This window comes from Leopardus geoffroyi, chromosome B1 (assembly GCF_018350155.1).
Source record: "Leopardus geoffroyi isolate Oge1 chromosome B1, O.geoffroyi_Oge1_pat1.0, whole genome shotgun sequence".
NCBI classification, from domain to species: domain Eukaryota; kingdom Metazoa; phylum Chordata; class Mammalia; order Carnivora; family Felidae; genus Leopardus; species Leopardus geoffroyi.
Genome location: NC_059327.1, coordinates 62,945,076 through 62,961,514, shown reverse-complemented (window position 1 = coordinate 62,961,514; position 16,439 = coordinate 62,945,076). Strand labels below are relative to the sequence as shown.

The 16,439-nt window shown below is 41.0% G+C and overlaps 1 protein-coding gene across 4 annotated transcripts in view; it reads right to left on the bottom strand.

Annotated features, from left to right (window-relative positions):
- Positions 1-8,110, bottom strand: part of TMEM192 (transmembrane protein 192) — a 31,238-nt gene extending 23,128 nt beyond the window's left edge. For 2 of the 4 annotated variants that reach the window (XM_045463826.1, XM_045463835.1), the window contains exon 1: positions 7,932-8,106. In XM_045463826.1, the coding sequence (XP_045319782.1) occupies positions 7,932-7,958 (27 nt within the window). In that variant the 5' untranslated portion in view covers positions 7,959-8,106. Of the gene's footprint in view, positions 1-7,931 lie in introns of all 4 variants that reach the window. The other 2 variants (XM_045463844.1, XM_045463819.1) reach the window with 2 other exon arrangements.
- Positions 8,111-16,439: the final 8,329 nt, after the last annotated feature.

The following is a 16,439-nucleotide window of genomic DNA, read 5'->3' as shown; positions in this document are numbered from 1 at the left end:
GCAAACTATAATCACCACTTTCTGGATTATGTTTCTAAGACAAATCTACTAAACTATAAAGCTTTGGGGCGCCTGGGTGGCTCAGTTGGTTAAGAATCTGACTTTGGCTCAGGTCATGATCTCATGGTTCATGAGTCCAAGCCCCACATTGGGCTCTGTGCTGACAGCTCGGAGCCTGGAGGCTGCTTCAGATTCTGTGAATCCCTCTTCTCTCTGCCCCAACCCTACTTGCGCTCTGTCTCTGTCTCTCAAAAATGAATAAATGTTAAAAAAAAATTAAAAAAATAAACCATAAAGCTTTAAAAACCCATTATACAAGTTAGAAGCAAGAAAAATAGACTCCCTACCTAGAGCCAATTTAAAAAGACCATAAACTTCTAGACAACTACTATACACAAATTGGTGAAGCAAGTATTAAAATGGGTACAGGAAATCTTAACTTCCGTTATCTTCAAATGAGATAATACAGAATGAGATTAAAGCAAACATTTTTTCTTTAAGCCTTCAAAACTTAGATATTGATTTATCTAACATCATTTACATTATTGATGAAATAATTACATATGGTTGCAGTTCTTTTTTTTTTTTTTTAGTTTTTTTTTTTTAAAGTTTATGTTGAGAGAGAGGGAGAACAAGCAGGGGAGGGGCAGAGAGCAAGGGAAAGAAAGAGAGAATCCCAAGCAGAGGCACTGACAGTGCAGAGCTCAATGTGGGGCTTGAACCCAGGAATCGTGAGCTCATGACCTGAGCCGAAATCAAAAGTCAGATGCTTAACCAACTGAACCACCCAGGCGCCCCGTGTGTGGTTGCAATTCTTAAACTACATCCTGGTGTTCCACAAAAATTTGGAAAGCTAGTGGAGGCTTTATTGGACTTTTAGTTATGATTGAAACATTTTAGAGAAGGAAACATCATCCTGCTAGATCTTTGAGGATCTGTTGAGATCTGTTCAGTCTGCCGTAACTTATGGTATGATTCTGATTAGTTCTGTTCTTTTTGAGATTCCTTTGCCTCTGGCTCTTTCTCAGTCAGCAGATGTCCTAGCTCCACAGGGCTAACGTCTGTGCATCCGTCCAGGCCCCGCTGGGGCAATTCTCACAGGCAGCCTTCTCAGGCATCCCAGCATCTGGATCGTGCCACACCTTCACGTCTTCCCACGTTTGTGCTCACTTCCTCTATCATACTATACTTTGACGGTCTTATTCCTTACCCGTCCCCAGTACATTTCATGAGACCCACGAACTCCCCATCCCTTGTCTCTGTAATCCTGGCACCCAGCAGTGACTTAGGGTTAGCACCCAGAGAACACCCGATGAATGAATGACTGGTCCAAACCTATCTTCGCAGTGTTCCTAACTCAATTATGGTATCATCAAAGACCTGGGCTCACCAGGAGAGGTCACCAGGAGCTGTGGGAGAATCAGCTCTGATCAGACACAGAGGCAGAACGTACTGTGGTCAAAGGCAAGCTCCTAAGTCAAACTGCCTGTCTTCAGGTACAAGTTCTACTGCTTCCTAGCTGTGAGCAAGTTACTTCAGCTTTCTATGCCTCAGTTTCCTCAGCTCAAAAAAGAGAATAATAACAGCACCTGCTTCATAGCTTTCTTGGGAAGATGAAATGAGTTACTATACATAAAAGTGCCAGAACGTTGGCAGGCACAGACTAAGCAGTAAGTAACTAGCAGGCGCTATTGTCTCTAACTCGCTTTTCCCTTGCTTTTCCCCACATAGTATTCCTTTTACCATCCGAACTCCTAAGTCTGTTCTTTTCTCTCTGTGCTCACTATTCAGTGCAGGCCCCAGTGTTTCTCATGGCCTTTGCCTTCCAGTCTCCGGACCTCAGCAAACTCTTGCTGCAGCTGGACATCCTCTAAAATAACATACACGTCTCTTTCCCCTAAACCTTGAGTCCCTCCCGATGATCCTCGGAACACAGGCCAAATTCTTAGACTGGCTCTCTCTCTTCCAACCCATTCCCAAGCTAGTTTTTGGGACTTGCCTCTCATTCTCTCTCTCCCCCCTGATGCCGACCGCTCCTTGCTCCCATCTCTCACAAAACTCTTTCAGTCCCTGGGCCTTTACCTATTTTTGCCCACGTGTCAAGGCTTGTCTCAGCAAAATCACTGGCTTCTCTGATGCTTCAACACTGTTCCTACTGCCCTTTTCATCTGACATTCTACTTTTCGTGTCCCCGAGTTTGGCTTGGGTCTATTTTCTATCTTCCATATGTCTTTTTAACCTTTTGAATGTAGAGAAAACGGGTATAATAATTTTTTAATGTCCCTGTTTGCTATTTCTAGCATGTCATTTCTGAATCACTTTCAACCGCCTTATATGTCATATTTTCCTGCCTTTTTGCATGCTTGATAGTTTTTCCAACTGTATTGAGATATAATAGGCATATAGCATTGTGTAAGTTTAAGGTGTTCCATGAGTTAATTTGATACACTTTTTTTTTTTTTTAATTAAGTAGGCTCCACACCCAATGTGGGGCTTGAACTCATGACCCTGAGATCAAGAGTCACATGCTCTACTGACTGAGACAGCCAGGCGCCCCTTGATGCAGTTATGTATTGCAAAATGATTACCACGGAAGCATTAGTTAACACCTTCATTATGTCACATAATTACCAATGCCTAGTACTTTTGGATCAGATGCCAGACTTCCCAATTTATCTCTTTGGGTGCAGGACAGTTTTGTATTCCTATAAATATCCTTGAGCTTTGTTCTGGAATGCAGTTATGTTACTCTATTATATACCCTATTATACACTCTGCTTTTAAGACTTATTATTAGGTTGGACCATCGCTGTGTTTAGTCTAAGGCTAATTTTTCCCCACTATGAAGGCAAGACCTTTCTGAGCACCTAATACCCTGTGAATTATGGGGTTTCCAGTCTGACTGGCGGAACAGGCACTATTCCGGGCCCTGTGTGAGCACTAAGTACTGTTTCTTCTAATCATTTCAGGTGGTTCTTTTCCAGGCTGTGGGAAATGTCCTCACAGGCATGTATTGAGCAAGACCCTGCTGACTACGTAAGGGGGACTCTGCACATCTTCAGTTCTCCCTCTGTGCAGCTCTTTCCTCTCCAGGGACCGCCGTGTGAACCCTTGTTGCCTCTGCCTCCCCAGGCTCTCAGCTCTATCTCCTCAATTCAGGGAGCCTGCTGACCTCTGCTGGGGCACCCTTTCCTATCACAGCCTGCAGACCCTCAAGGTGGTCGGCTGGGGCAATCCTATGACTCACTTTGGTTTTTTTAAATTAAAAAAAATTTTTTTTTAAGCTTATTTATTTTGAGAGAGAGAGGGAGAGAGAATCTCAAGCAGGCTCTGCACGGCCAGCACAGAGCCTGATGCGGGGTTCGAACTCACGAACCATGAGATCATGACCTGAGCTGAAATCAAGAATCAGACGCTTAACCGACTGAGCCACCCAGGCACCCCCGACTCACTTTGTTTCCTGTCTCTTGGAAAACACTTTCCTTCACTGCCTGATGTTCAATATCTTAAAAAGTGTTGTTTCATATATTGTATACAGTTTTTTGGTTGTTTCAGGCAGAAGGATAAATCTAGGCCCTGTTACTCCATGCTGGCTAGGAATAGTGGTTCCTACTGCTAACTTATAATACTAATCACAAGGTATCAAAGCTGTGGGAATAGTGTGCTTGACTAGGGCAGAGACTCTGTAGTATATATTGTTTATACTTAGCACCTAACGCAGAGTAGGTGCTCAGTATGTGTGTGGAGTGAATGGAAGATTGCCCAACTTGAACACTTGGGACCTGGGAATTTATACAAAGCTAGCCTTGAAGACTTAACGGTAAGACAGTAGTGTATTTATCTCCCGTTTACCTCCCTTTCTTCCATGCACCATCTCCTCTACCCTAAATGACCTTTCTGGAGTGCCCCACAAACATCCTCTCTTATTGTTTTCAGAATCCAACTCACCTTGCAAGGTGCAACCAAGACTTAAGGTCTCCATGAAACTTGTCCTGACAAGTGTTTTCTTTCTACTTTAAAATTGCTGGGGTGCCTGGGTGGCTCAGTCAGTTGAGCGTCCAACTTCGGCTCAGGTCATGATCTCACGGTTAGTGAGTTTGAGACCCGCATCCGGCTCTGTGCTGACAGCTCAGTGCCTGGAGCCTACTTCAGATTCTGTGTCTCCCTCTCTCTCTCTGTCCCTCTCCCATTCGCTCTGTCTCTCAGAAAATAAATAAAAACATTAAAAAAATTTTAAAAATTGCTATAAAATGTACTGCTCACATTAATTGGATTATTTCTTATGCTGTCTTGTATTACTTCCTTTTTTATGTGTATACCTTTTATTTCTCCTGACTACATTGAAGGGGTTGGAAACTAGAATACGGTTTCTTCTCTATGTCACTTAATAGATGTTCGGTAAATACAATGTACTTGGTGGCTATATCAAATAAACTGTCCAGTGGATTCTATAGGAAATGTAATATAACCACACAAACAATACCTTATCACCCTCAGATGGCACCTCCCCATCTGCATGTGAAGGGTAAAGGGAAGACAACTCCTGAATCCAAATAATTTCTTTACTTACACTATTAGTAACTTATGACCTGTACAAGAGATCTGTTGTTTTTGCCCATACGGATCTCCTTCCTCTTCTTTTGTGACCATAACTCAATTTCCCCTGGGGACCCACTGGGCACATCCTTCAATACTCTTCACCCTCCTCTGGCCTAGGTGGAACCTAAGAGGGCTGGGCAATCCAATTCTATGAGCAACAAAGCAAAGGGGGACCATGGTGGGGCAGATTCAGTCCAGGGCTGACCCTGAAAGGACCCCCGTCACTTAGATCCTTTGAGCTGCCCTTGTTTCAAGTCCTTTCAGAAGCCTAAGGGTTCATCCACCCTGTATCATTTCAAATAAATTCCTAACTTCTTTAAATTAACCAGAGTTGGTTTCATAGCTTGCAAACAATGAACCCTAACTAAAAAGCCTCTGCCTCTGCTAACTCAAATGTCTAGTCCTACAGCATACACCATAGTTTTAGCTTCTTACTGAATGGTAGAAATCATATCCACAAAATACCAAAAACAGGCAACTTGCTCAGATCTAAAGGGATTTAGGTATGTAACTGTTGGTGAAACATCAATCTCCAATTGTTTGATGAAACAGATTTCTAGGATTGTACTCATCCCAAAGTGAAAAGCTACAGATTCAAGAACCTGGGGCAAGTTAAAATCAACCAAGAAGCATTTACTGCACACATTTGCCTAACAGTCTCTCATTTCCCTCAGATTTTGTTCCCATACATTGTCAGGTCATGAATCTCACCCTTAAAAATTCAGAAACAATGATTTTTCTTTAAATGTATATGAATGTCAAAACTACTTCTATGTCTTACAGTTTTCCATTTTTTCAACTGAAAAAAAAAATAAAGTTTTAGTCTTATCATTAGAAACTGTTTGGTTTTCAAAGCAGGAGGCATCACAATCCCGGACTTCAAGCTGTATTACAAAGCTGTAATTATCAAGACAGTATGGTACTGGCATAAGAACAGACACTCCGATCAATGGAATAGAATAGAGAACCCAGAAACGGACCCACAAACGTATGGCCAACTAATCTTTGACAAAGCAGGAAAGAATATCCAATGGAAGAAAGACAGTCTCTTCAGCAAGGGAGTGGTGCTGGGAAAACTGGACAGCGACATGCAGAAAAATGATCCTGGACCACTTTCTTCCACCATACACAAAAATAAACTCAAAATAGATGAAAGACCTCAATGTAAGACAGGAAGCCATCAAAATCCTCGAGGAGAAAGCAGGCAAAAACCTCTTTGATCTTGGCTGCAGAAACTTCTTACTCAACACGTCTTGGGAGGCAAGGGAAACAAAAGCAAAAATGAACTACTGAGACCTCATCAAAATAAAAAGCTTCTGCACAGTGAAGGAAACAATCAACAAAACTAAAAGGCAACCGACAGGATGACATATCAGATAAAGGGTTAGTATCCAAAATCTATAAAGAACTTATCAAACTCAACAAATAATCCAGTGAAGAAATGGGCAAAAGACCTGAACAGACGCTTCTCCAAAGAAGACATCCAGATGGCCAATGGACACATGAAAAAATGCTCAACATCACTCACCCTCAGGGAAATACAAAGCAGAACCACAATGAGATAGCACCTTACGCCTGTCAGAATGGCTCACATTAACAACTCAGGCAACAACAGATGTTGGCGAGGATGTGGACAAAGAGGATCTCTTTTGCACTGCTGGTCGGAATGCAAGCTGGTGCAGCCACTCTGGAAAACAGTATGGAGGTTCTTCAAAAAATTAAAAATAGAACTACCCTATGACCCAGCAATTGCACTACTAGGTATTTATCCAAGGGATACATGTTTGCTGTTTTGAAGGGGCACATGCACCCCCATGTTTATAGCAGCACTATCAACAATAGGCAAAGTATGGAAAGAGCCCAAATGTCCATCGATGGATGAATGGATAAAGAAGATGTGGTACACACACACACACACACACACACACACACACACACACACACAATGGAGTATTACTCGGCAATCAAAAAGAATGAAATCTTGCCATTTGCAACTACCGTGGATGGAACTGGAGGGTATTATGCTAAGTGAAATTAGTCAGTCAGAGAAAGACAAATATCATATGACTTAACTCATATGAGGACTTTAAGACACAGACCAGATGAACACAAGGGAAGGGAAGCAAAAATAATATAAAAACAGGGAGGGGGACAAAACATGAGACTCTTAAATATGGAGAACAAACAGAGGGTTACTGGAGGGGTTGTATGTGGTGGGAAGGGCTAAATGGGTAAGAGGCATTAAGGAATCTACCCCTGAAATCATTATTGCACAATATGCTAACTTGGATGTAAATTTTAAAAAATAATAAAAAATAAAATGAAATAAAATAAAATAAAATAAAAAATTGTTTGGTTTTTAGTTAAGATACCTTAACTGTTGTTGCTATTTACACAAGAATCTAAGCTCATGTAGGGCTGGAACTGTTATGAGTCTTGCCTGATGCCCCTAATGAACTGACAGGATCACAGTAATAATTCCTATTAATGTCTTAATCCAAATTAGTGCTTTGCATTTCTTTCAACTTCGCATTTCTCAAGGATAAAAATTTTATTACCTGACAATGGGGCAGCCAGTTATTCTGGGCACAATTACATGTTTCCCCTAAAAATGTTTCAATATACTTATGCAAATATTTTACTTCGTACTCTACAGACTGTAGACTAGGCGACTAGTTTTTTAGTAACCTGGTTTGGATCCATTAAGCAAGGAGATTTAAAAATCCTTTTCTGCCTATCACGGTTACATTCAAAACATCACGACACTGCTTTTCTCCACTGCGGGTTGCTGAACGATGCCAGTGACAGGTCGACCCCTGAGACACTGGCAGCCGGCCTGCATGTCGCAGCCGCTCCACGTTCACAGCCCTCTAAAGCCAGGGCAGGGAACCCACGAGGAGGGAGATTCGTCCCCGCGACCCAATACGTCTGAGCGGAGCCAAGCGGCCCAGCTCAGAGGAGCGCCCCAGAGACGGCTGTCAGGCCAGGCGCGCATCACGTGAGGCTCCCAGTTCCGGGATCAAAGACGCGCGCCGCACGTGGGCTGGGCGCCTGCCTGGGACCCCCAGCATCCGCGCATCCCCTGCCCAGCAGCCCACCCGGCCTCCACTCGGAAAAGTAAGCCTGGAGCCAGAGCGTCGCGGACCCCACTGCCCCCCTGGGTGTCTTGTCCCAGAACCCCGAGTCCCGGGCCAGCCCTGCGCAGGAAGCGTCTCCTCCGGCCGCGGTCGCACCGGGTAAGGGTGGCTTCCCTCCGCAGTCTCCGCCCAGCGCGCCCAGCAAGGGAAGAAAGGGGTTCCGGGGCCAGCCTCCCGCCACTTCCGTGCACTCACGTCCTCCATTCTGCCCCCAGCCGCCATTTCCCGAAGCCGGAGGCCAAAGTCCCGGCCAGCCGGCCTCTCCACCTGCGCCGCGCGCCGCCGGCCCAGGAAAATTGCCACCTTCTAGGACTTAGCGGCCCCCAATTCAGACACACCCCTTCGGCTCCCGCTCCGCCTCCGGCGGGTCCCGAGCCCGCCTTCTCTCTCCCGATTGGCCAAGGCGGAGGGGCGTGTCCCGCTCTGAAACCAGCTCTGTGGGTCGCTTTGGCTGGTCCTACCTTCCAGTTCCAGCGATCTCTGCTGAGGTTGGCTGTTGGCCGGAGACTTGGGCATTGAAGGTTGTGTTCCAAATCCAAGAATTAACTATTTTCGGCTGCCACTTGCTTCTTTTAAAAATATTAATTTTTTATAGTCTTCCTTAGATTTAGTTTGCAGACACAGCTCTATGCATAAGTAGTATCCTATCGCTCCCATTTATACCTGGAAACTCCACTAGCAGAATGACAGGAACAGAATAAAGATTCTAATTTACATGACATATTTACGGATTTCGCTTATAGGAAATGAAGCATTTAGAATTTTCAGGGTTTTTTTTTTAATGGAATAAAAAACAAAACTTTAATGAAATTTTCTAAAAATACATGATCGTTGTAAAAATGTAAAGAAAGTAAAAATTTCTGCTAATATCAGCTCCCTAATTTAACCCTACTGGGGAGGATATACACACTTTCATACTTTTAATAGAACTTTAAATTTTATTTTTAGAAAGAGAACAAGTACAAGCAGGGGAGAGGGATACAGGGAGAGAATCTTAAGCTGTCCCCATGCTCATGACCCTGGGATAACGCCCTGAGCCAAAATCAAGGGTCAGATTCTCAACCAATTGAGCCAACCAGGTACCACCCATACTTTTTAATGTGTATTTTTACACTGCATATAATGTAATCCTGTTTATGCCATTGGTGAAATAAAATGATTCAAACATCAGCCAAGGAAAACATGATATAAGACTCTACCTGATCTTTAAAATCTCAGGAAATTTAGGGGTGTCTGGGTGGTTCAGTCGGTTGAGCGTCTGACTTCAGCTCAGGTCATGATCTCACAGTTTGTGAGTTGGAGCCCCTGCATCGGGCTCTGTGCTGACAGCTCGGAGCCTGAAGCCTGCTTTGGATTCTGTGTGTCTCTCTCTCTGCCCCTTCCCCACCCATTCTCTGTCTCTCAAAGATGAATAAATGTTAAACAAAAATTTTAAATCTCAGGAAATTTAAATATTTCCTGAGATTCTGAGTTATTTATCAAGAGCCTTTTCTAGGCATTCATTTTCCTTTAACATTTTATCTTGAAAAATGTCAAACATAGGGAAATGTTGAAAGACTAGCATAATGAACATCAGTGTGGCCCTCACATCGATTGATCAGTTGTTCATGTTATGCCACAGTTGCTGTGTGTGTGTGTGTGTGTGTGTGTGTGTGTGTGCGCGCGCATGCAAGTGTTCATACACATTTTTTTTTAACCAAACGTTTTGAAAGTTAGTTGAGGACATTATGAAACTTCATTCCAACTACTTCAATAGCTAAAAATAAGGATGTCCACACTGAGCATGGGGCCTGCTTGAGATTCTCTCTCTCTCTCTCTCTCTCTCTCTCTCTCTCTCTCTCAGTCTCTCTCTGCCCCTCGTGTGTTTTCTCTCTCTCTCTCTCTCCATGAAATGAAATGAAATGAAATGAAATGAAATGAAATGAAATGAAACGAAACGAAACGAAAAAAGATAAAGACCCGGGCTCTGGAATTAGTCATGAAGGTTAGAATTCTGCATCTTACTAGGGGTATGATATTGGGCACTTTATTTAAATTCTCTAGGAGTCAGTTATCTCATCTGTAAAAATGGAACTGTTAATAGATCTAATTTCAGAGGGATTTTTGATTAAATGAAATAATGCATGTAATGCTCTCGGTACAGTGTTGCCTCTAAGCACTCAGAAAGGTTAGTCACCTTTTTTGTCTAAGTCAGGTTTATTAAAGTATTATTAACATACATAGTCACTGTTTTAATAGTACATTAAAATATTACATTATTCAAATAGTTCAGGAAGCCTTTTTTCTGGAAGTTGACATTTTTCAAAATAAAAAAGTTGGCGGGGGGTGGGGGGAGATGATGGTGCCCTTGGTAGGCTAACAGGCTTCATTGTGGGAATAATCTGTGATTACTCTGTGCAAACCAGAAGGGGGCAATGGTGTTAGGAAATAAAATCTTGAAGTTTGCGAGATTTTATAGGAGTGGGTTGGTAGAGGAGTGAGGTCAGGCTAGGAGGTGTGCTTCAATAGGAGACAACAACTTCCAGGGATTAGAAAAAGTGGGAGAAAACAATGCTCTGTAGAAAGGCAAGTGAAAATTTAGAAAGAAGAATAAGATTTAATTTTAGGCCTTAGCCATGCAAGCATAGTTATGTTTAGTACGTCCAGGGGAAAAGTTAGAAATAAAGAAAAATATATTGGGGCACGTGGGTGACTCTGCTGGTTGAGCATCCGACTTTGGCTCAGGTCATGATCTCACGGTTCACGAGTTCAAGTCCCATATCAGGTTCTCTGCTGTCAGCACAGAGCCTGCTTTGGATCCTCTGTCCCCATCTCTCTCTGTCTCTCCCTGTGGTTTTCTATCTCTGTCAAAATAAATAAATGAACCTAAGAAAAAAAAAGAAATAAAGAAAACTATATAATTGCCACTAATATATAATTGCCCCATAATATATAATTGCCATCTACTCAGGGAATATAAACAGAAACAATGGGTTAGGTAGTGGAATACAGTTCTAGGGAACTCTCTTCAAAATTCCAAAAGGAATTCTTATAGAACTCAGGCACAGATGAAATGTATGGGAAATTAAAACTTAGTCATTATCAGGGAAGATTGTTAAAATCTTATGTCCATATAAAATTCTAGTGTTGGTCAAAGCAATTTAAATAAGCAAAGCCCCATAAAAGAAGTTATATTTATAAAGGTATGTGACATTTCATTGTTGCACGACTGAAACATTTTTAGTGGAAATTCTTGCATTTGTTTACCTATGAGGAATAAGAAGATAAAGAGAACCTGTTTTTCTGCCAAATGGTTCACCTTTAGATTTGGATCTAATTTCCAAAGATTTCCATCTTTCCTATAAATGTTGTCACCATCAACATTATTTCGAGCACAGTGCTTAGCTCGATCACAGATACTAAAGTGTTAATAATATCTCATTTTTTAACATCAATATGAAATATGTCCTTAATTCACTTTATAATGTTACCAACACAACTTCCATTATTCAGCCTACCATAGTATCATGTATAATGCAAACAATAGGTGCTTAATTAATATTTATTATTGATTTTATTTTTATTATTTTTTAAAACATTTATTATTTTTTTAAGTTTATTTATTTATTTTGAGAGAGAGAGAGCACAATCAGGGGAATGGCAGAGAGAGAGGGAGAAAATCCCAGGCAAGCTCTTTACTGACAGTGTGGAGCCCCACTCGGGGCTCAAACACACAAACCGTGAGATCACAACCTGAGCCCAAACCAAGAGTTGGATGCTTAACCGACTGAACCACCCAGGCACCCCTATTATTGATTTTTAAGTGAGATCTCATTAGCTACTAATACTGATTTTAACTTGGCTTTTTATTTTTAAGTTTACTTTACTTATTTTGAGAAAAAGAGAGAGACATAGCATGGGAGGGGCAGAGAGAAAGAATCCCAAGCGTGTCAGGGATTCTCTGTCAGTGTGGAGCCTGATGTGAGGCTCGAACTCACAAACCATGAAATCATGACCTGAGCTGAAATTAAAAGTCCATCACTTGGGGTGCCTGGGTGGCGCAGTTGGTTAAGCGTCTGACTTCAGCCAGGTCACGATCTCGCGGTCCGTGAGTTCGAGCCCCGCGTCAGGCTCTGGGCTGATGGCTCAGAGCCTGGAGCCTGTTTCCGATTTTGTGTCTCCCTCTCTCTCTGCCCCTCCCCCGTTCATGCTCTGTCTCTCTCTGTCCCAAAAATAAATAAACGTTGAAAAAAAATAAATAAATAAAAATAAAAGTCCATCACTTAACTGACTGAGCTACCCAGGCGCCCCTTAACTTGATTTTTTAAATCATTTTAGATTGAGTCAATCCTAGCTAGACTTGTCTACGATTCTCTTAAGCTTCCCTGTACCTCTGTCAGGAATGCACTTATAAAGGTTTGTAGCTAAGCTTCTCTTAGATACCTAGAGAGATGCTGCTGACAATTTCCCTTTCAATGAACAGACAGAAAAAGTAAGTCTACAGTTATTTTAATGTATCAAATTATTTTTAGCTTATATACTTTTCCTAGAAATTTTTTTTTCTAGAAAGAAGTTTAATGGTAGTGTTAAATGGTGAGCAATTGGAAATATTCTGCCATTTCCATTTATTCCATAAATTTTGGGGTCTTTGAGAACATGAGGTCCCACAAATAGAATCCAATTGTAACCAAACACTTCAAATTTGGGTGAAGAAGGTATATTTAGAGGTCCTCAGAACCTATGAAATTTCAGACTTGTTATCCAGCACCTCCTCCCACGTTATTGGTTTGTGTTCTCCTGAAGTTCTTGTGCTGACATTTAAAAACACACTTGTTTCTGAAGGCAGAAAGATTTATTTTAGCTCCACTGACTAATGCGGGAGTGGGAGAACAAATTTGCTAAAACTTCCAAAAATAATTTATCTTTGGATAGATACCAAGTATGTGAAGTTTTAGACCAAGAATTTTTTTTTCTTTTAAAGTTTTAGAAAAGCATTTACAGAAACTTAGGATGAAAATGCATTTTGTAACCTTCATGAAAATCAAAGCTACTCCTTAGTTATTCTAGAGCTAATCTTACCTGATCTCTGCTCACTTCTGATCTGTAATCCAGCCAAGTTAGTTTTCAGCATTTTCATGGGTGGATTTCCTTATTTCAGAATAAACCAGAAGATGGGGCTTTAAGCTTTTTGCAGTGATCTCTCATTTAATTATGTTCTAGGTATTTAAGAATTAAAGTTTTTGTTTCATTTATTTATTTAAAAATTTTTAACACTTATTCATTTTTTTTTTTCAACGTTTATTTATTTTTGGGACAGAGAGAGACAGAGCATGAACGGGGGAGGGGCAGAGAGAGAGGGAGATACAGAATCGGAAACAGGCTCCAGGCTCTGAGCCATCAGCCCAGAGCCCGACGCGGGGCTCGAACTCACAGACCAGATCGTGACCTGGCTGAAGTCGGACGCTCAACCGACTGCGCCACCCAGGCGCCCCAACACTTATTCATTTTTGAGAGACAGAGAGAGACAGAGCACGAGCAGGGAGGAGGAGGAAGGAAGACACAGAATCCGAAGCAGGCTTCAGGCCCTGAGCTGCCAGCAGAGCCCAATGCAGGGCTCAAACTCACAAACCTTGAAATCATGACCTGAGCTGAAGTCGGTCGCTCAACTGACTGAGCCACTCAGGTGCCCCAAAATTTTTGTTTTAAAATGCAATTCATAATTCAGTGTGCTGCAGTTTAAAGCGCATTTGAAAGTGTCTTCCAGTAACTTACAAAATAATTATGTTGATTTTCCAATATTTAGAAAACCTTATAACTTCCAAATCTCTGAAGTTGTTTGGACCAAGGTGAAATAAACCAGGATATGTGATGATTTTTTGTTTACAACACCTTTGTTAACATAAGCTAGACTTGGGCTTATTCTTTAAGGTAAGTAAAAAATTAAGTTACTTATGGGGCGCCTGGGTGGCTCAGTTGGTTAAGTGTCCGACTTCGGCTCAGGTCATGATCTCACGGTCCGTGAGTTCGAGCCCCGCGTTGGCTCTGTGCTGACAGCTCAGAGCCTGCAGCCTGTTTCAGATTCTGTGTCTCCCTCTCTCTCTGACCCTCCCCTGTTCATACTCTGTCTCAAAAATAAATAAACATTAAAAAAAATTTTTAAAAATTCAGTTACTTAGAGTGTTAAAAAGGAGACAAAACAAAAGACAGAAACAAATAATATGTAAATTTGTTCATGGGTGTGTGTATGCCTTGCCTGTCTAAGTGCAGTGTTTATATGGTCATCACAATTGACAAAGCATTTATACATTTGAAAATCCCATACTATTTTGGTCCTTATGACAGTCCTCAGAGTTGGGGTTGTGTAATATTATTACTTGCATTTTATTTCACTTTTAAAAATCTCTTTTTTAAATGTCTATTTATTTTGAGAGAGACAGAGAGAAAGAGAGAACAAGTGTGCAAGCAGGGGCAGGGCAAAAAAAGAGGGAGAGAGAACATCCCGAGCAGGCTCTGCTCTGTCAGCGTGGAGACTGAGGTGGTGCTCAACCCTACAAAGTGGGAGATTATGACCTGAGCCGAAGTCTGACGCTTAACCAGTTTAGCCACCCAGGTGCCCTGGTCATTTGTTAATAATAGAGAAAATTGGAGTCTGATTTCATGTTTGGTACTCAGTCATTTATTTATTCATCAATAAATATGTATTAAAGTCCTCCAATATGGGACCCTGGTAGGCCCTGTAGCAAAGTAAAAAATCAGTAGGTTTTGTTTCCTTTTATTATTCCTTGCCTCCTGGCTAGTCTTTGTAAATGCTGATCTTGGATTTGCCTTAGACTCTTGTCTTTAGAATGAACCTCTACATGGACTGAGTAAATTATACTCATGAATTCCCATCAGGCCTCAGCTTTCTCCTAATTATGCTTTAATACTCTGTTATGGTCTCCAGCGTCAGCCCAATTTTCTGGTATCTCCTGTCAACCCTTTCCCATTTTTACCTTTCTATTCTTAGAGTTCACAGTTGAAAAGGATTCCTAGACATTCTGATACGTGTTTGAAGTAGAGCTGGAGCAAAAACAAACTTTTGGAGAACGAGGAAATAATTTTATTATGGATGAGGTGGCAATTGAAATGGGTTCCACAGAGCAAAGTAGAAAGGGAAGGATATTTGGACTGAAGGGCATGAATAAAGAACGCCATTTAGAAGCTATAGTCTTGTACACTGAGCTGAGCAGTAGCTCCGTAATTTGGCTCTGATTCAGTTCTGAAAGATAAGTAGGCTTCACTCTCTTTCAGGAGACTCAGAGTCTAACCCTTGTGTGCTAAAAAGGTCCTACTTCTTTTTCAACTTGACCTTTAAAATGTTTTTTAATGTTTCGTTTATTTTTGAGAGAGAGAGAGAGAGAGAGCAAACGAGGGAAGGGGAGAGAGGGAGGGAGACACAGAAGCCAAAGCAGGCTTCAGGCTCTGATCTGTCAACACAGAAATGGACACAGGGCTCAAAGTCACAAACTGTGAAAGCATAACCTGAGCTGAAGTTGGATGATTAACCAACTGAGCCACCCAGGCACCCTCAACTTGAACTTTATATCTCTTTTATAAGGCTCCCCAGTTGGTGGATTATTTATTGAATGCTGTTGGGAAAGTCAGCTAGCCATTTGGAAGAAAGAAAAACTGATCACTCCCATATTTATTAAGCCAAAATAAATTCCTAATAGTTCAAAGATTTAAACATAAAAATAAATGAACAAAATTCTAGGGAAAAAACATTGTAACACAGTTGAAGTAAAAAGAGAGACTTTCCATTCATGACCCCAAACTCAGAAGCACTAAAGAAAAAAGTGCAATACATTTGATTACATAAAAAGTTTGAAACTTCTGCATGGAAAAGAAAAAGACAACTTAAAATTAAAATATAAATGCTAAATGCCAAGTAACTGAAAACAATCCAAATATTTATTATTTGTGGAATAGTTAAGTAAACTATGTATCCATACTTAGAATATTATCCAACAGTTTTTTAAATGAGGTAGATCTATATTTATTGGCAAAAAGAGGCTGTATAATATAGTTTGTTGTAACAGTAGTTTGCAAAATAAGAGTCATGCTATATAGTAAAATAAAATTAAATTAAAAACTTTTGCATATCAGAAGACAAAGTGAAAAGACAATCCACATAATGAGAAAATATTTGTGAATCATATATCTTAGAAGGGGTTAATATCCAGAATATAGAAAGAACCCCTACGACTCAAAAACAAAGACAACAACAACAATACTAACAAAAACCAAACTACTCAATTTAAAAATGGGCAAAGAACTTGAACAGACTTTTTTCCAAATAAGATATCTAAATGGCCAATAAGCACACGAAAAGATGCTCAGCATCATTAGTCATTGGGGAAAGGCCAAACTACAATGAGATAGTGCTTCACACCTACTAGAATGGCAATCCTTAGAAAAATGAAAGATAACAAATGTTGGTGACAATGTAGAAAAATTTGGAACTCTTGAACATTGCTGGTGGGAAGTAAGTGATGCAGCCAAAACAGTTTGGCAGTTCTTCAAAATGCTAAACATAAAGTCAGTTTAAGAGAATTTCACTCCTATGTATATAGCCAAAGAAATTGAAAGTGGGCACTCACACAGGTACTTGTACATTATTGTCTATTACGCTACTGTTCACAATAGCCGAGAGGTGGAAACAACCCAAGTGTCCATCAACAGATG